This window comes from Ambystoma mexicanum, chromosome 3p (genome assembly GCF_040938575.1).
Source record: "Ambystoma mexicanum isolate Mex_15411 chromosome 3p, UKY_AmexF1_1, whole genome shotgun sequence".
Classification (NCBI taxonomy): domain Eukaryota; kingdom Metazoa; phylum Chordata; class Amphibia; order Caudata; family Ambystomatidae; genus Ambystoma; species Ambystoma mexicanum.
In genome coordinates, this window is record NC_090925.1 from 698,841,755 (window position 1) to 698,862,945 (window position 21,191).

General features: G+C 49.4%; 1 protein-coding gene across 1 annotated transcript in view; it reads left to right on the forward strand.

Annotated features, from left to right (window-relative positions):
- Positions 1–21,191, forward strand: part of FAM193B (family with sequence similarity 193 member B) — a 734,659-nt gene that overhangs the window by 192,615 nt on the left and 520,853 nt on the right. Inside the window, exons 3-4 of the mRNA XM_069651510.1 lie at positions 16,106–16,334; positions 17,040–17,240. Of these exons, the coding sequence (XP_069507611.1) occupies positions 16,106–16,334; positions 17,040–17,240 (430 nt within the window). The remainder of the gene's footprint in view (positions 1–16,105; positions 16,335–17,039; positions 17,241–21,191) is intronic.

Genomic DNA, 21,191 nt, shown 5'->3' on the forward strand with positions numbered 1-21,191 from the left:
CATTGTCTTCTTGGCAAAGATTCCAGCAAAGGCATCTTGCACTACAGTTCGGGGTCCCAAACAAGGCCCATCTCTGGGTTCAGAGGCTTTCTGGGCCGCTTTGCGCGCCAAACAGATGCTCCAGCTAGTGGGCCCCGTGTGAATGGCAACAATTTTTCACTTGGCCAATAGCCTACTTGCCTGGAATTGGTGGTTTTCCCCACTGGTAAAACATCTAAATTGGATTTTCCATCGGTCGCATGAGACTCCAGTGGGAGGACGAAGTTTGTCTCATCTGGAGGCATGGCAGAGCATCACTGGATGTTTTTTTCTTTTTTTCAAGCCTCGGGTGAGCTTTCCCTTGCCCTCTACCCTGCCCTTCAATCCTCCCTTCTAGCAGTTTGGGCCGCACTCCCTCAGAGCCGTTGTACAGAACCTTCTAGACCTCAGAGCAGTGGAACCTGTTCCCCTCGAGGAGCAAGGGGAGGGCTACTACTCCCGTCTGTTTAGTGCCCAAACCCAACCAGGCTGCTCTGCGCACTGTTAGGCAGAAACCTGTGCAGTTCCCTTAGGGACCACTGCAAAAGGCTTAAGACTACAGGTGTTGGGAGTAAACCCAATTGGTAGCAGTCTGTACCACCCAGATTTACCTGGTAGCTGTGGCTGAGCAGCCAAACCTCTCTCAAGAAGAGTTAGACAGTATATAGAGTATACAAGATAGGTACCAAAATACAGTAGCACAAGCAAACGCTGACCAGAGCTTGGGTATAAAAGTATATAACTTATTTAAAAACACACTTTGAACTTGCTTTCCATATTAGTGTATTTTACAAACAGTCACTATTATATATACATCCCTGATCACTTATTGAACAAGTCTTAGTTAAAACACCACTTATTTTCAGACAGAGGTGAGCGCTTAACCTAAGAAGGCACTCCAATAAGTTAATAAAGAAAAGGGAGGGAAGAAGGCAGAATTTAGGAACATTCACAATGCCAACACTTTAGGAGAACCAGAGCAAGTCAGAAAAGGCAGAGTCTACTGAGGAGCAAGAAAGTCATAGGCCAGGCCCACTCTTGGAGAGAGCAAGGCGGAATGTGTCAAAGATCACACAGTTGAATAGTACTTTTAAAGAGTCTTTGCAGATAGTTCAAAAAGGGTTGGATCAAGTCAGGAAAAGTTAGTTGGTATGTCCCAAGTCACCCCAGGATAGAAAGTCAAGGATTTACGGGGACACCTTGAACAGTCTGTTGCAAGGGAGACCAGGCGGGACTCAGTACCTGAAATGGTGAGAAAGTTCCAGCGGGGGAAGTTGGTCCTGGCAGCGGGTGCAAGTCAGTGCTTCGTCCATGGGAAGAGATCACGACGTGGAGGAAAGCTGGAGGTCGTTGCGCTGCCAGGGAAGAAACCAGGCACAGAGTTTCCTGGTTAAAAGGTACTAACCTTTTATTCGCGGTAGTGGTGAAGCGTGGCTATCCGGCTGCCGGGGTGCTTGGCACGGGCGATTCGACCACGAGATGATCCAGGAAGGCGAAAAGAGGGCAAACTGGTTATCCCCACCAGTTCAGAGGAAGAAGACTCGCTGTGATGAAGATCTGTCGTTGGGAAGTGGTGAGACGGTTCAGCAGGGCTCCACTGGTGGTGTCGTTGCAGGTCGGCTCAGCTTCTCCCTCTTCAGATTCTTTGGTCCTGTGGCGACTTCTGAAGTTCCAGTCCCCAAAGCCCTGCTTTTATGCAGAAAACCCCCATTCATCAGTCCTAGCTGTCACTCAAACATGCTAAGTGGTGAGCCGGGCAGCTCACCACTTGGGCCAATCACACGAGTGCGACTTGAGTTGCCGAGGCAACTCAGTCCAGGGTGCCTAAACCCCCCCCCCCCTCCGCACATCCTGTAGACCCAGACAGAGTGGCACCACTTTTGGAGGTTTCTGTGGAGAAGCCCGCCAAAAAGTGGAACAAAGGGCTCGACTTGGGTTGGAGTTAGAGGCAAACGCAAACACTGTTTTAAAACCGAGTCCGGGCAAAAAGACCCAACCGGGGAATAAATATTAAATAACCCAGCGGTATCTTTAACATTGCACCAAAAAGTGGTGCGTTTAAAATGAATCGGAAAATCCCATAGGAAATATTCCGGTGGAATATTTTGCGTGGTAACCACTGCCACCAGCCAGAAACGACAAGGGGGGACTGCACTGTGGCCCCTCAAAAAACAGACCCAGGGGGCAATCTAATTACCCCTACCCGTACTTCTACAATATGATGGTTTTACTGGTTCTGTTCACAATTTTGGACTAGTGAAGTCAATGGTGACTTTACTTGCCGTGGGAGACAGTAGTCAGTCCCAGGGTATGGAGTCTATTTGGGGGTCACTATGACACCCCGGTGTTACTGCACTGAGGGTGCTGTGTAACACACTTACCAAAAACCACATGAAACCCTATGGAATAAAAGACCCCATAAAACAAATTACAAAGTCAAAGGATATCTTAAATCGTGTCTAAGAGTGGGAGAAAGAGTCTCACTTTTAGCAGGAGAGAAAAATAAACCCCCAAAAATCCAGCAAAGCTGCTGGGGGACTCACTAGGTTTGGGAAATTAGCCTTAACAGAGAATTCTCCCTAACACTATCCTCGACATTTCCAAGTTCAATCTTTTTCTCCTCCAAGAAAAATTCAAGATTACGCCTTGCCAGATAAGTCCTCTCTCCGGAAGGGCGATTGGCTCATCGTGGTAGAACTTCAGGACGCATACATGCACATTTTGATTTGGAGCCTGCATCGAAAATATATATACAGTTCTCCGTGGGAACGTAACACTTCCAGTATTGTGTGCTCCCGTTTGGTCTCAGATCGGCACTGCATGTCTTTATGAAGATGTTGGTCATCGCAGCATTCCTCAGACTGCATGGGGTCCATGTATATCCATACTTGGATGATTGGCTCCTGCGCTGTCCTTGCCCACAGACTACAACCAATCTCCAGTCACTACTTCTGCTCCTGTTTTATCTTGGGCTGTAAGTGAACTGGCGGAAATCATCCACGACTGTCTCTCGACCTGATCTTTCTGGGTTTCCGTTGGGATACCAGCAGTACGAGAGTTTTCCTGACGGAGCACAGGATTGCAGACCGGTCAACCACGTGCCAACTCTTCGTCCAATCCTCATCTGATGGCTTGGTGGTTCCAGAGACTCTTGGGCCTCATGGCTTCTTGCGTGTTGGCACTACCTCTTGCGCACCTGGAGATGAGACAGTCTCAGCTAGCTCTTTGGGGCAGCTGATCTCAGGCTACAGAACCGGATTCCAAGATGATTCCAGTCGCATCCTGCATGATGGCAGATCTTCAGTGGTGGTCGTCCGCCAGCGACCTTTCTGTGGGGACCGCCTTCCAGGAGCCCTGCCTAGAAGTAACTGTTACTAGACTCCTCCCTTCTGGGGTGGGGAGCGAGACTGCGTCCCCTCGAGGCGTACGATTTGTGGACGCCTCAAGACAGGCGGTTCCATGTCAATTACCTGGAGCTCCTGACAGTTTTTCTGGCGCTCAAGGCTTTTCAACCAACTATCACCAGCAGTGTGGTCTGTATTCGCACGGAAAATTCCATAGTGATGCTCTACATCCACAAACAGGGGGGCACCAAGTCTCTGCTCTTTGTGGACCTTGCTATACAAATTTGGAATTGTGCCATCCAGCACAATGTCTGGCTCCAAGTTGTACACATCCCGGGTGACATCAGTGTGGCTGCAGACTTCCTCAGACGCCAATCAGCAGCGATTTGCGAGTGGGAGATAAACTATTTCTTCAGACATTTTCAGCAGTGGGACACTCCAGAGGTGGACCTCTTTGCGACCTCATCAAATGGGAAACTTCCTCTTTATGCATCCAGGCACAGGCTCGGAGTGTCTTCCTGGGGGGACGCCCTCGAGATCCCGTGGGACAACATGAAAGCTCCAGTACCACTGTTTCATCGGTCACACTGCAAACTCGGGAGCACGTCAAACTGCACTTTCTCCAGCATGGGGTCTGGCATGGATTCACATGCTCATGAATATTCCCTGTCAGGCTGGGAATCCTCGGTAAAGAAAAATCAGTATCAGTTTCGTTTCTGATCTGTCTTTCGTAGTAGTAACCAATCACTGATCTCTGCGTCATACTGACCACAGCCAATGACTGCCATCTCCCTAAGCCCCGCCTCTGGCAGCCATCTTCAGATTTTTACCGCACGTTCAAGTGTTGGGATCCTCGTGCTATTGCGCTCGAACTTTAGTGCTTTTTTCGCGCTTTTTCTTAGGAAAATTTTCTTTTTTGGTCAAAAGAGACTCAAGCTCCACCGTTTCTTTATCCGATCAACGGGGACCCGTGTCGGATTCTTCTACGCCCCTCAAGGGTGAAGATTTCGTCGAGCCACGCTTTTGGAGGACTCCAGAAGTTTCTCAGGCCCATCCCGAGCATGGCCCAGGAGAAGGGAAGCTCGACGCCCGGAAAGCTGTTCAGGGTCTGCCCTGGATGCCAGCTTCAGAATGTCTTTAAGGAGGACGAACACTCCCTTTGCCTCTACTGCCTGCATGAGGACAAGACGCACGTTGAGAAGGACTGTGCGTTTTGTGGCAATATGTCGGAGCGGACCATGAAGGACCGCCATCTGCGTCTCGCCAACTGGCTGGAAGGGAAGAGCCCGTCAGGCGAGAAGAAGTCCGAGCGGTCTTCTAAGACCTTTGAGGGAGCCCCGGCGATGGGGGTCCAACAGAAGGCCAAGCACCGTGAGTCCGCTGGCACCCGGAGCGCCGAACGGTCGGGCTCTACGGGCGCCAGGCAGGGCGCATCCTCCCCGGCGCCATCAACCACGAGCCAACGCTCTGGCTCGGGTAAGAGGAAGGCCGGGCACCCGGCGAAGCTCCTGGAGAGACCCCAGTCGAGCTCGAAGGCCCCATCGGAGGGGGAGCGAGGCGGTGACCCTCCCCCCAAGGAGAAGGCGGTGAGCGCACCTAAGGTGGTGAAAGCCTTAATCCATCTGGCCAAGGCCTCTATCGAGACAGTCACAGCGGCCCTGGCTCAGCCTGTGGAGGCTACACCAGTGGTGGCGACCTCGGGTTCCAGAGTCTCCCTGCCTCCGCGGAGGGAGTCCTCTTTCATGCCCATCGACAGGACCCCCGTGAAACCTCCGACGGAGAAGAAAAAGGGGGGGCAGAAGGTCTTCGTGGATTCGGCCTCAACCTCTGAGGAAGAGCTGATCGAAGTCTTAAGCCACGGCATTGGCGTGGAAGAAGACCAGCCCGTCGGGAAGGACCCCGACGTAGGAGACGACGAGAACGTCGAGGGTGCTGACGGGGCTCCTGACCGCCCGTCGGACTCCCCTCAACCACTGCCGCAAGACAACTCGGCGGCCATTTTGTTGGCTATACAGTCCTTATGCTTGGCGATAAGGACGAGATTGCTGTTGCCACCAACGGAGGAACCTCTCCGGACGGGGGACCCGGAGCCAGGCCCTTCTGGGAGCCCTCCTCCTAAGAGAAGGATTCATCCTCCACCTCCTTTTCAACCATCGCACCCTGCTCAGCCCTCCTCCCCGTCCATGACCCAAGGGGATGATACGGGGACTGACACGGCCGCGACGGGCACAGACGACTAGGTTTACGGGGATCTCCCGTCGTCACCTCCTCCCCAGGCTTCCCCGCCCGACGAGATTGGAACGACAAGAGGGCGGAGACCCTAGAGATCTTGCAGGAAGAAGTGGCGTCGGACCACGCCATTACGATAGCGACGGACATCGCTGACACTGGATTTCGCCAGTTGGGCAACGGCGTTTGCCTTAGACGGCGTGGATGGCTCAAGGCAACTGACTTCCGTCAGGACGTGCAGACCAGAGTCTTGGACATGCTGTTCGACGGGAGCAACCTGTTTGGGGAAAACAGTGGACGATTCCCTACAAGCCATCAAGACGGACACGGAGACGGCCCGGGCTCTTGGTGTTCTCCAGCAATGACGGCCGCCCTTTCGGAGCGACGGAGGCAAGCAGGGTGCCTCCAAAGGTTCCGGCGGTGGATTTTCCACTTATCGTCAAGCGGCCCGTTCGTCATCACAGGAAGCCTACAGGGGACGAGGCAAGTCGGGCGGACCCCCGCTGTCGTCGCCAGGGAGGACAAGACTGCAAAGCCTCGTCGAAGCAGGACTGAACCGAAGCACCCCGGTGGGAGGCCGGCTGGCGAACTTTGTCAGCGTGTGGGAGTCCATCTCCACCGACCCTTGGGTGCTGGACGCCCTGGCCCAGGGTCACGCGCTAGAGTTTCTAAAGTGCCCGCGCGTCCCCCCCGTGGCAAGGAAGGAACATCACGTCCCTCAACTTCTCTTGGAGGTAAAGTCGATGCTCAAGAGCGCCATCGAGCTCGTCCCAAAGAGGCTTCGGGGCTCCGGAGTTTACTCAAGATACTTCCTTGTGAAGAAGACGGGAGGATGGCGTCCCATCCTGGACCTAGGATGACTGAACAAATTCATCAAGGCACAGAAGTTCCGGATGGTCACCCTCCAGCACGTCCTGGGTCAACTGGAGGAGGGCGATTTCCTGTCGTCGTTGGATTTGGAGGATGCCTACTTCCATATCCCCATCCTAAAGGGACACCGAAAGCTTCTCAGATTCGTGGTCCAAGGGCGTCACTACCAGTTCAGAGCCCTTCCCTTCGGATTGAGGTCGGCACCCAGGGTGTTCACCAAGTGCCTCGCAACGGTGGCGGCGCGGCTGCGCCTGGAGGGGATCCACGTCTACCCCTACTTGGACAACTGGCTCATCCGAGCAAAGACAAAGGAGCTCGCCGTGGAGCACACGGCGAGGACCATCCAACTACTCACGGACCTGGGATGCTCCATAAACTACGCCAAGTCCCACCTGGTGCCCGCGCAAGACGCGCTGTTTCTGGGAGCGAAACTCGACAGTGGCGCTTCTGGCCTCTCCGTCGGAGGAAAGGACGAGGGGCATCTTGGGCAAGGTGCAGCGGATGCTGGTTGCGGACGTGGCCAGGGTGAGGTCCATCGAATCCCTCCTCGGAATGATGTCTTCTTGCATTTATCTCATCCGCCTGTGCAGGCTTCGGATGCGCCCGTTGCAGGAGTTCCTGGACGCTCGCTGGATCCAGACGACTGGCAGCTTCGAGGACAGGATCACACTCGACCGCTTCCGACGAGCGATCCGGTGGTGGGGCACCCGTGCGCATCTGACGGCGGGCATGGACTTCCAGACCCCGGGCCACCAGAAGAGTGACCACGGATGCCTCCCTGGAAGGGTGGGGAGCGCACACCGAAAATCGGCACGCTAGGGGCCTTTGGCTGCCGACGAAGTCCCTCCATATCAACGTCCTGGAACTCGGTGCAGTGTTTTGGGCCCTCAGGTCCTTTCTTCCGTCCCTCAAGGGCAAGGTGGTGAGGATCTTCACAGACAACACCACCACCATGTTCTACATCAGGAAGCAGGGCGGTACCAGATCCCCAGCCCTGGCCAACGAGGCTCAGGATCTGTGGCATTGGGCCGTCGCCCAAGGGATGTTTCTGGTGCCGTTTCATCTGGCAGGGATAAAAACACCATCGCCCACTCGCTCAGCAGAGAGCTGCGCTCGTGCCACAAGTGGGAACTACGACAGGATCTAGTGGACCGCCTCTTCCGACGGTGGGGCACTCCCCAGATCGATCTGCTCGCAACGGCGAAGAAATCCAAATCCTGGAGGTTCGCCAGCCGGTTTCCCCAGCCGAGGAGCATGGGCGATGCTTTCTCGTTCCCCTGGAAGGGCCTGTTCCTATATGCGTTCCCTCCATTGCCGCTGCTGATCTGGCTCATCAACCAGCTCAAGAGGTCACGGTGCAGGATGATCCTCGTCGCACCTGCGTGGCCGAGGCAGATATGGTTCCCCGACCTTCTGGACTTGTCAGCGTCCCCGTCAATCAAGCTGCCAGTGGACGCGGATCTTCTCTCCAGGGAAGGAGGCGCCATCCTCCATCACGACCCGAAGTCGCTGAACTTGCAGGCCTGGCTCCGGCAGCGTTAGATTTGGAGGTTACGACATAGCGGCCGACTGCAGAGAGGTTCTTGCAAAGGCCAGGGCGTCCTCAACTCTTAAATGCTACGGACACAAATGGAAGAGGTTCTCTGTCTGGTGCCACGCACAGAAGATTAACCCTCTACGGATTACGGCTCCTCAAGTACTGCTGTACCTACTGACGCTGGCCAAGGCTGGACTGGCGCACGCTTCCATCAAGATTAATCTTGCTGCGATCTCCCGATACACCAGAACCACGGGACGGACGTCTTTGTGGTCTCATAGTCTGGTGAAAGAATTCATGAAGGGACTATTCAGATTGTTCCCGCCGGTGAAGGCACCGGCCCCGGCGCGGGTGCTCAACGCGGTGCTGACCAAGCTCATGGGACCTCCGCTCGAGCCTCTGCACTCAGCTCCGTTGAAGTTCTTGTCGTGGAAAACAGCGTTTCTTGTGGCCATCGCCTCCGCACGACGGGTGGGAGAGATCCAGGCCCTTTCCTGCAATCCCCCGTACTTGACTTTTCACTACACAAGGGTAGTGCTCAGGACGCACCCCTCCTTCATGCCCAAGGTGCCGTCGGACTTGCACCTCAACGAACCCTTGGTGTTTCCTGTTTTCTTCCCGTCGCCTTCGTCGCCGGCTGAAACGACTTTGCACTCGCTGGATGTGGCTAGAGCGCTGAAGTTCTACGTGTACCGCACAAAGAGTTTTCGGAAGACATCACAACTTTTTGTGAACTTTGGACCTGTCAATCAGGGGAAGGCTCTCTTCGAAGGCTTCCATTTCCAGATGGCTCTCCAGCTGTATCATGTACTGTCATCGGTTGGCAAACCGACCGCTGCCTGGCCGTCCAAGAGCCCATTCCACCAGAGCGATCGCAGCTACCACGGCGTTCCTATCTGGTGTGCCCTTGCTGGACATCTGCAGGGCTGCTACTTGGAGGTCGATGCACACCTTCACTAAATTCTACTGCGTCGATCGGGATTCCAGCGAGGAGTCCAGGGTCGGCCAAGCAGTGCTGCGCAACCTGTTCGCCTAAGGTGAGCCTGGTGAGGAGGTAAGAATTGTTTAATGTTGAGTTTTGGATGTAATGCTTAATGTTGAGCCTTTGCCTTCTCCCGTGGTTGTGCATGTGTGTACTGCTATGTATTCTTTTATTCATGAGCATATGAATCCATGCCAGACCCCATGCTGGAGAAGGAACGAGTTACTTACCTGTAACTGTTCTCCAGCATGGGTCTGGCATGGATTCACATGCGAACCCTCCCGCCTACTCCTCTGCGGCTCTTCACTTGGTCATACTGCCACTTCACGTGCTACCAAATCTGAAGATGGCTGCCAGAGGCAGGGCTTAGGGAGATGGCAGTCATTGGCTGTGGTCAGTATGACGCAGAGATCAGTGATTGGTTACTACTACGAAAGAGAGATCAGAAACGAAACTGATAATGATTTTTCTTTACCGAGGATTGCCAGCCTGACGACAGGGAATATTCATGAGTATGTGAATCCATGCCAGACCCATGCTGGAGAACAGTTACAGGTAAGTAACTTGTACCCTCCTCTTCATGGCTCCTTGGTGGCCATCCAGGTTCTGGTTTTCAGAACTGCAGCACCTGTTGGTCCCCCCCCCCCCCGTGTCCCCTCCCAATCAATCGTTCAGCTTGGCGGCCTGAGTTCTGTTCTTTAGCGCAGTTCAATCTGTTTGAGGACAGCATGCGCGTAATCCAAGCAGCCAGGAAGCCTTCCACAAGGGCTTAATATAGGAGCAAATTGCTCCATTTTTGCCATTGGTGTTTGGCCAAAGAGCTCGATCCGAGGCATGCTTCTATCGACACGGTTTACTTTATATCTGACCTGGAAGCCTCTGGCGCACATGTCCTATCATGCAGGATTTATTTGTCCGCCATTGCGGCCTACCTATCTACAGACAGCCGTTCCTTTTCATTGGCTAATCAAGTCATTAAAAGACACTTTGCTTATGGTCTGCATCTTTTTTCATCGGTTCTGGCCCCTCATCCCAAATGGGATCTGAATGTGGTCAACACTGCGTTATGTCATAAGCCTTTTCAACCCATGGCTACTACTGACCTTAAGTACCTATCCTGGAAGGTGTGTTTTTTTTTTTGATTGCGGTAACATCTGCAAGATGGATAAGTGAGTTTCAGGTTTTTCTGCGGAACATCCGTTCCTAACTTTCTATAATGATAAGGTGGTTCTTCGCACACACCCTTCTTTCCTTTCTAAAGTGGTTTCTAAATTCCACATAAAACAGTCTAGATCTCTGCTGATCTTCCCCAACTTGGTCTCTGATGCTGAGGGTTCTGCACAACCTAGACGTCGGAGGGGCTCTGAAGTTCTACCTCGATAGGACTAGCTAACTCAGAAGCTCTTCGCAACTGTTTGTGGCATTTGGTGATCCAAAAGGAAAACCTGCCTCAAAGGCATCCATCTTCTGCTGGGTTGATTCATGTGTTTCCGAGGCCTAAAAGGTTCAAGGCCTTCGACCACCTAAAGGCATTCATGCACAGCTGGTCTGGGGCAAAGCGGCTGCCGTTGCCTTCCAAAAGTATGTCCCTGGGTGTCAATTGCCAAGGCAGCTACGCCGGCCTCCCCATCAGCTTTTTGCAAGCATTATTGTCTAGACCGGAGCTCCCGGGCTGATGCCCAATTTGGCCTGGCAGTTCTCAAGAATGTTTTCCATTAAAGGGAAATTTCATCCACCGTTAATACCTATGGTCCGTGCTCCCGGCGTAAGAAAGACACATTTTTGTCATCCCGAAGGACGGGATGTCCCACAAGTATAGAGGGGACTATGGACTAGGAGTAAGGTAGTCACTACGGTGAGTAACTTTGTGAAAATCTGCATTCATGCTTGACCCTTAAAGCAGTTATTCTGCTCAAACATTTAAATAGGGTGTGCACGTAACAGAACCAACATGCTTTTTCAAACACAATACCCCCCCCCCCCCCCCAAAGCCCTCCCTCTAAATATCCTTTCTTTCATAGATCCGACCTGAAAACCCTGGCAGGGACACGATAAGCAAAGTCTAGGCTATCCGAGACCACAGTAGTGATTTGGACCAGTGTTAAAACTCTTAACATAATGTACTAATGAAACCGGAGTCCTGTGGTAAGGAACTTAGCTGTGCCACAGAGCTTCCTGGTCTTGGAGAGGGGCCTGGAGCACGCAGGTTCCAGCTGTATTAACCTTCCGATTAGTGTAGGATCTGCTCAAGTCTGCCAAGTCAGCTGCTTTGGGACAAGTCCACCCACTATTTATTTTAGTCTTTTGGAGCTGGCCGCACACCTAGTCTCCACTTGGACACACTGGTTCAATTGGCGACTGCCAAATTGGAGATGGACCGGAGATTCTAACCTGTCCCACTTCTTCCTGGGCAAACGCACAGGATGTCATGTAAGGAGGGAATCTGATACCTAGTAATGTTGGGGTCAGGTCTGGTCGTGGCTGCCAACCTAGAATCATAGGTTGCCCCTGCCCTTATAAGCCACACAGTTTACATGCTTATCAGATAAATGCACCCTCCTTGTGTTGTGAAGTCTCACTGGACTTCTAAATTCAAGTTACTGTTTAATGGGGACCTGCAAGGAACAAATCTATGCTCACTGTTGCTGTCATTTTGGGTTAAGGAAACAACTTAAAACATACCTCACTGGCTGATGACCACAGTGTGTATAGTTCACAATGTGCCTCACTGTGGGGAGTGGTCTGTGAATTAGGTCAAAATTGAATGGTACACCCTGTTTGTAAGGTAAGACCTTGATTCTAACACCTAGTCCAGGAGTGAACTAAGTGCGCACACCATGAATTGTGGCGAAGATTTCTGCATGTAATCCAGTGCAAAATGTCCTTTGCACAATACATCGAGACTGAAAGGGGGTTAAGGGCAATGGGAGCAGAGGGTGGGGGTACTTGGCAGGAGGAATGTGGTGTCGAAGTTTGGGGAGGGGCCAAGGTGAGCAATGGCGGTACTGGGGTGGCATGAATATGTTGACATGGGATGTAGGTGGGCTGAAAAAGGGTGGCGTTTCCCAGGGGTTCCCACAGAGGGGCAGGGATGTAAGTTGGGCTGGTGACATGGCATACATTTTGCAACTCCTTATGTGCAATAGTCCCGGTTCATTGAGAGTTGCTAAATTGATTCATTCTCCAGCATGGGGTCTGGCATGGACTCACATGCTCATGAATATTCCCCGTTGTCGGGCTGGGAATCCTCGGTAAAGAAAAAATCAGTATCAGTTTCGTTTCTGATCTGTCTTTCTTAGTAGTAACCAATCACTGGTCTCTGGGTCATACTGTCCCCAGCCAATGACTGCCCTCTCCCTAAGCCCCGCCCCTGGCAGCCACCCTCAAATTCTTACTGCACGTTCAAGTGCTGGGAGTCCTCGTGCTATACCTCTCGAGCTTTTACTGTGTTTTGTGCTTTTTCAAAGAGATTTATCTCCTTTTTCGGTTTAATCGAGCATCAAGCTCCACCGTTTCTTCTTCCGATCAACGGGGACCCGTTTTGGATTTATCTACGGCCCTCAAGGGTGAAGTTTGTCTAGTTACGCTTCTTGGTGGATTCCAGAAGTTTGAGGCCTACCTCGCGGACAAGAAGAACATGGTCCAGGAGGAGGGAATCTCGACTCCCGGCAAACTGTTCAGGATCTGCCCTGGATGCAACCTACAAAATGTGTTCAAGGAGGACGAGCATTCGAAATGCCTTTACTGCCTCCACGAGGACAAAACGCACGTGAAGGTCTGTGTGTTTTGCATGAACATGTCGGATCGGACTATGAGGGATCGTCAGACCCGTCTCTCTCTCACACATGGTTGTGCATGTGTGTACTGCTATGTATTCTTATATTCATGAGCATGTGAATCCATGCCAGACCCCATGCTGGAGAAGGAACAAGTTACTTACCTGTAACTGTTGTTCTCCAGCATGGGTCTGGCATGGATTCACATGCGAACCCTCCCTCCCTGCTTCCCCTCTGCGGCTCTTCACTTGCTCATACTGCCACTTTACATGCTACCAAATCTGAGGATGGCTGCCAGGGGCGGGGTTTTGGGGGAGGGCAGTCATTGGCTGAGGACCGTATGACCCAAAGACCAGTGATTGTTTACTACTAAGAAAGACAGATCAGAAACGAAACTGATTTTTTTTTTTTCTTTCTTTACCGAGGATTCCCAGCCTGACGGGGAATATTCATGAGCATGTGAATCCATGCCAGACACATGCTGGAGAACAACAGTTACAGGTAAGTAACTTGTTCCTTTTGCTAACTTAATTTAAATGTAGGACAAGCTAGTGGCAAGCAAGGATAGTGGTGTACCTCTCACTATATCTGAACCTGGAGTTTAACTTAACGTGCATATCATGCCTACCCCCGGGGACCCAGACAAAGTCCAGCAACCCCAGAAGCAGGCATCAAGTTACCCCAAGCAAGCCCAACAACCCCCGCTAGGGGCTATTTGGGTGCAGTCCTGGCGCCTATGGCACCAGGCTCATATGGAGTCAGTCCTGGCGCCATAGGCGCCAGGCTCATAGATTAAAACTTACCTGATGCAGACCATGCTGCAAGAGCTGCAAGCCAAACGAGGCTTGGAAGGGACTATTTTACCTAGGGACTATTTTTTTTTTTTTACTCGGGTGGGGCTGGGGAGGAATTCTTACCTGGGACTACTTTGGAGGCTATTTAAACCACGCCCGAAGAGCAGCACACGCTTTGCGTTATTCTGCATCCAGCAGCGTAACGCTCACCGTGCCTGCAAGTCTGCATCCAGTCTTCTGCCACGCCCGCCTCGAGTTTGGAGCTCCTAGAAAAAGGGAGAAAGAAGGAGAAAAGGTTAGAACAAGAGCAATACCTTTGATCCTTACCTGAATTCCCGATCCATCGCGCCTTTGAGCTGGAAGAAAGATATTTTGTGTGGCGCGTTGCCTCGCCTGCTGCGGCGTCGCGCTGAACTCACCGGCATTCGCAGCATCTTCACATTTCACCGCATCCTCCTGCATGTTACCGCCGCACTCTGGCACCTAAGGAGAAGACGAGAACAGCAAGGTGAGCCAAGGGAATACACAGATGAATACCCGCCAAAGACTTACCTGATTTTACCACCGGGGGTACTATTCTTCACGGGTCGGCGCAGCTTCCACTGCATCCTAGCCGAACCCCGGCCCCTAAGGGGAAACAAAAGGACAGCAAGGTGAAACAAGGGACTAACAAGGGGAACCCTCCTCACCACAAAAGACTTACCTGATTTTACCGCCGGAGGCATTATTCCCCGAGACTTCATACTTTCTCTCAGCGCCTGAATAAGGGAGAAAGCAACGGGTTACATATGGATATTATTTTATCGAACTGTGTTGGATAATACAAATCCTTACCAGAACATTACCGGTTACCACAAGGAACTCTTCAGTAGGGTCAAGCTGCAACCTGCAAGGAATCGGACAAGAGTGAAAGTCAGGCATTTGAACTCTTACGAACTACATACTTACGGCGTCTTGCCGGGAATATCGGAGTCAATATTGTCCTGGAACTCACCAATTCCTTCGAGCCAGTGAAGCAACTGGTTATCTACGCGCCCCTGCGCTCAATGCAGGATGGAGAGCTCATCTTTTCAAATCAGGTGAGACTATAAGAGGGAACATCCAAAGTGATCAGTGGGAAGAACAGCGGGGTGGGGGGGGATTTACACTCAACTCCATGGGTGGTCAATTCCCTTTCTCCACTTGCGGAAGAATATTCCTATGGGCCAAGCAAACAAAGCTAGGTGGGCCAGTCCAGTCTGTCATCTCGGCCCTATGCGTCATATTGGTGGAGACCGCAGCAGTTCAGTCCAGATCGCCTCTATGGGAGCCAGGTGAGCGTAACAGTGCATGGGTCATTTCAGAGGAAGATGCAGCTCTTTCAACCTAGTTCTGTGACAGTGAATGAGTGCCATTTTGTCAGGGAAAATCTCAATTGTTTCATCTAGATCTCAATTTCCTGAAAATTTCATACGATGCTCCTTTTTTCACGCAACCATGTAACTATTTCTGTATCAACCCTGTTTTCCATCACTTGTATCACCGTTAATGCTGAATCACCTTCAATGTACCAGATCCAAATATAGTTTTTCTTCATTGTTTTTTACTTTACTCTTGCAATTTTTCCGACATGGAAAAATCTTGGTCAGAGGAATGCTTGTGATTGGTTACTGCTATGCTATGTACACCACAATTCTCTGGCATGTTCTTCCTTGCTAGTCTGTTACCGCCAAAGTAACGTTAATGGGACATGGGCAATTGTACCAACACATGTGGTGGATTGAGTGTTGATTAGGTTAAACCTCATAATAAGACGGCAGAGTGAGTGTTCATGACTAATGAATGGCTCTGTGCTCTGTTTTTGTTGTGGTAGTTGGCATGACCAGTTTACAGGAAGCCAAGTGAAGCTTCACATTTTTAATGAAAAGGTCAGCTTGAAGATTCCTTGTGGGAAAGGTTAACACACAAATGGAACAAGTTTATCATATATTTCTCGTGTAATGCGCTGTTTGACTTTATAATATTCAGAGAGCGGTTTGCTGAACTGAGCACTTTAGGGGAATGACTGTTAATTGGTAATAACCTAGCCTCTGTTTATTTTTTACGATATAGTGCTAGTTTTCCTAGAGCTGTAATTGTGGTTGCTAATGGCTTAGATGGCAGAACTTATTTTACTTTTTTCAGCTACTTGTACTAAACAGGCGCAACCCTGCTTTTGACATTGTGTGAAGACTGCAACCACTAGCTGTTTTAGCAAGAATTTAGTCCCAATCCATGGGTTTGTGTCAATACACCAGTATGGTTTTCTCGGCTGTCCTTCCCAGCATGGGCCATTGACTTTCAAAAGTGCAGTGTTATCCTGGCATGTGTTCTTGGTCCCACCCATGTTGTGGTGTTTATCTTCAGCCTCTAACACATTGTGACCTGTTATCCCTTGTTCTCAGTGTTTTTCTTTTTAGGCTTCCTTACTTTACATTAGCACCTATGGTAGAATGGTGCCCCTAACCAGTGCCATTCTGTTTTTACTTTAAGATCAGTATTCTGTGTCCTGAGATGTGATGTTTCTTTTCGTTTAGGTCTCGCTTTCTCACACATCCTGCAAATCCCAAACCTGTGGTTCACACTCTTCTTCCTCATCATCCTCTTCGTCGTCCTCATCCTCTTGCCACGGGAACCCTGGGGACTGGGATCCCAGTTCTTTCCTTTCAGCCCACAAACTCTCTGGTCTCTGGAATTCTGAGCACCCCAACGGACACATGCATGACGGCTCATTTGAGGAGCTTCCAGACCCAATTGCAGGACATGGTGAGTGTTTAGTTTGTTAAAAATTGGATCCACAGGATCACTTTGATAACACCCTTGATTGTTTAGACTGTCCCTATGTTTCTGTATTAGAAACGCTGTATCAGCTGTCGTTGCAGGTTCGTGCATCCAATGACATTGCAATGAAAGTGTTGCTGCAGATTTAGACGCATGGTACAGAAAATACTTTTTTTTAAAGATGTGGGTTGATCTGAATACATTTTTTTATTGTATTCATTTATGAATGCTATTGAGGTTTAATTTAAATTGGTGTCCTTTTTGTGACCATTTCTATCGATGGAATTGTCACCTGAAATGCGGATTGCACAGATTAAAGTGCAGGCAACCTAAAGCTGTGCTGTGCCTTATGTTGTACCCATTTTATAGGCATTGTATGTAGATAAAAGCCTTGACTGCCATCCACAATAGGGAGAGATTTCAGGTTGCACTGGTTTTGGAGGCTTATTGCATTTCTTTACCTCTTGGGTGAATAACCTTAAACAGTAGCTATTGCTGATGGCCTGTTTAATTTCAGTACTAACATCACAGAGCAAATGTTCGGGTTGTACAGATGTTATGGATTGTGTTTTCCCAATTGTAGAGCTGTAGCTACATTTGTGCAACTTTGTGCTTTAGCAGTTTTCTTTGGATTTTTATTGGCTGAACTATTGCTGTTTGAGTATTCTGACTGTTTCTCTTCTGCGCCAGATGAGAAATGTCTGAACATGTCCCCAGAATGTAACAGCACAGACTTGGACACAGCCAGCCTGAAAATGTGTCCCTACAGCCCCCTGGCCTGCCAAGGGAGTGGTGTTTCCGTAGCAGGCTCCCCTGTGTCTACCTCACACGACTTCTGTAAAACCAGTACCAAACAGTTCAAAAGCATGTGCAGGAGGCCGACACCGCCAGGTGAGTCTGAAATTCAAGGGATGTCTTGACCTTGTGGAGGGGTGAGTGGGGTGTGGGTGGGATCAATGTATTGAAAGCTTTGCAGTGAGGGTTCATTGGGTTTTCTTAAGCAGTGTGACGGTCCCTTTTGGCAAGTAGAGCAGCTGGAAATTTTGAGTTAAGGCGCTTCACGAGCACGATTGAAGTGACTACAGTGGACAATGTGTAGTGTTTTTGTACAGACTGGAGAACTTGTGAGATGGATCAGAGTTTAGTTGGCTAGGCTGCACGGTCATGATGGCATTGGTGTCTCAGTGCACTGAGATGGCTATTTTGTTCAGGTGCACAAGGGAATCTGGGTGAAGAACTATTTTGGCTTTGAATGGTGGTTACACATCCTGCATCATGCCGGGAAGTGATTTGATGCGAACAGCACTAGTGGAGGGTGGGGGGAGGGGGGGGGGTCATTATGAGGTTGTGATTTCAAGGTGAAGGGTTAGGATGAGCAGTGTGGTCAGCAAAGGGCAGCAAGAGTACAGTGTGGCTGGTGTAGCACAGATGTACATTTCTAACACTGTTCCATGGCAGGCAATTCAGTTCTCCCTTTGCACTAATTTGACACCACGAACCCCTTGTCCGTGTACACTTTGCCCTATGTTTTCAACAACCCCTTCTAACAGTTTTGTTGCACCAGGAAACGAGTTGGGTAGATTCACTCGTAGCACAGCCTTGCCCCAACTAACTCAGCCAATGTTGCTTGATAGCTGGGTTTGTGATGTATAAATACCATATACTTTACTTACATAGGTTTGTGGAGACTGTTTAGTTTGACATTCCTACCAAACCTCCAACTTGAATCACAAATGGCAAACTTGGAACAATTTGCCCTCTGACAATTCGCAGAAGGTTCTCTGCAGACCACATACTAGATGACATTGACAGGACAGTTAACCTCATAAAAGGCATATCCCATTGCCCTCTGTTGAAGGTCTGGATCACCTAGCCATGCTATCCATAATCTCAAACCCACTGCACAGGGCAAACCCCTTGCCCCACCAGAATTGAGCAGATTAATTATTTACCCGAGAGAACCCTTTATAATTCTGTGTTATCTGTTTGATTTCTACGGTCCTTCGCTTATTCCCCCCTCCTTCATTGTCACTTTCAGCTGCCAATGTAGCGGACAGAACTGTCCAGATGTAGAACAGAAGCCACACTTAAATTCCCGGCCTTCTTAACGGCCATTTTAATCTTGTGTTCTGTATCCAATTTACTCTGCTTCCTTTTACATTTCTCATTCTTAGCTGGAACATCCTGATGAGTAAGGTTACAAATATCTTGGAGGTGTTCCTAGACCTTGAACTAGTTGGCTACAGTCCATTACTCTTCGTCTCGTATTATGAAAAAAATCTACTGTAGACCCTATGCAAATTGGCAGTGTCCTTGTTTCAGACACTTAATCAGCACTGTTCATTAACATTGACTGGTAAGGTGCCATGCTTCTTTCATGCGAGGTTGGGACCTGACCTTCACCTGAAATGCATCTTTTCTCACTAGTCACACGTTAACGCCATGTCAAACACCTGTTTTCTTTTTTAGCTGAAGATGCATTGCATGATCCTCCTTTTTTCTTCCCCCTCACATCAGATTACTGCAGTTACTGCCATCATTGCCTACCGGGGAACGTGCTCTACTGGGTTATTCCTCTTATCAACTGCCTTAACGTTGTAGAGAATGTGGCTGCTCCATTATCTACTGTACAGATCAGAGCATATTCCTCGTGTAGTGGAAACATTCGCCATCTTGCAAATGCAATGTAAAAGTAACAAACTGATGCCCACAGGACAGGAAACTGTGCAAAAGACTGCTATACTGCGACCAACGCCAAAAGGTACTCTTCCTTGAGCTCGCATAGCTTTTATGCATTTCCATACCAGGGTCGCCTATGTAAGGGAGCATACATTGCAACTTTCAATGGTCAAGGAATAAAATTTATCTGCACCTGTCCTCGCAATACAATGCATGGCCGTCAACTGTATTCTTATGCCTAAGCGGGTGAACTTTGCAACAGGCAGCAGACCTATTTGAATACAATGTTCAGGCAAGTCTGCTTTTCTCTAGTACAGCTACAGTCCTCACCGTACTCAGGCAGAGCCTGTTCTGCACATCGGTGCCAGGTCTACACACTACCACAGTCTGCCGATCAAGGCAGTGATCTTAAACCTGCTTCAAGCGAAACCGGAGACATCCAACAAGCGCACAGTCAAAGGATTTGGCTGCTTCTCTCCGCATATCTGGTGTATTTGGTCATGGCATGCGCATAACAGGTTTAGATGGGTTACAGGCAGTAAATCATAAATGAAGATGGCAAACCTGGATGAACCTTGGGTAAGCTAGCATGACAGAAGTAAATGGTAGCAAGTATGTGATTTCCACTACACTCCTATAAATCTGCCCTGTAATCAGTGCATACTTTGTGTTTCCCACTGTGCTTTATTGGTGACGGCCAAGCCACACAATTATAATCCCCTTCATTCTTTGTTCTTCTGTTGGATTGCTTTGGGTTTCCCTGTTGAAACCTAAGACTGGGTGAAAGTTTCTTTTCTGTTTTGGCCCCCGAGCTTTGGAACCCTCTAACGTCAGAATTTCACTTAATCAATTATCAGCTGGCCAGGCCTCATAATGTGGTTTTGCCACTCGCTGTTGGCTAGTAATGATTGACTTTTGACGAGTAAGAAATGGTCTGCTGCGTTTACATGCAGAACTGAAGAGGAAAGTTACTTTTTTGGACTGGCTATCTGCTTGCCACTGCTAATGTTTACCCTTGATCTAGTTATTTGGGAAGATAAAAAGGTGCCCTTTACTGCATAAATATCTTGCCACGCCAAAACTCCTTTCTGCATCTAAGCATACCTCACTAAACAAACTTGCTGCCAGGATGACCTGTTAGCACATAATTGACAGTGATGTGGGTATTCTCATCTACATTGAGCTGCTCGTATTCTATCCACAGCCCCACTTCGCTATGCCGCTTGAAAAACCTGGTAAATCTTGGGTGTGACACTTACCTTGGAACCTTCATTCCTCTGAGTAGCAAATCCTCCTCACCATCATCATCCGGAACATGGACTTAGCTTTCCATGAGATGCAGATAATATTTCAACTAAATTCCACCATTTCCACTTCAAAGTTCTTTGTGCAAACAATCTAGAACTAAGTCCGACCCAATATGCCATCACTTGAATTTAATACTGACACATTGATATACTCCTTTGCTGTAACCTTTTCTCTTTTGCCTTGCCTCTTACTGAATACAGGCAGCAATGGCCCTTCACTGTTAAAAACCTTGAAATAATCCTAGTGTGACTAGACACCTCCTCTCCACTCACATTTCAACCTCGTGTTGACATTGACTCCTTTACTATGTTAGATATATTTCTAGAATCTGGCCTGGTGGGCAGATTGTTAGTCCACTCCTAGTTATGAACGGGGAGCTCTGAGAGGTTAGCCAAAATCCAATCCATGTACATGGATGAGCAGTCAAGGATTGGTCTCATGAGTGTGAGTAGGGTTTTGGGCTCTCCACGAGTCCTCACATAATTGCGCACACAATAACAGTTGGTTATAAAATGTTTTTAAAACTGAAATTAGCAGGTAGTAATATCATAATAGTCTGTATATATTTGCATTCTGATCACCAATGTTTCACTTCCCGTACATTCTCAAATAGCACACCAAACAAATCGAGTAAGTAATGCAGTAATGTGATTGGAACCAGTCACAAGTGCAGTAACCTAACTTTTCAAAGTCCAAACACTTAAATGAGTGGACTCTTGTGTCACAGTTCAGAGTTCAACACAATGTTTCTCTTGGTTATGAGCTCTTTAATGACCACCACAAGCCAATTGCATCATTTTTAGTTTCAAACTAATAAGTTCTACAAAAATGTACCCAAGGATAGCTAAGTTCTCT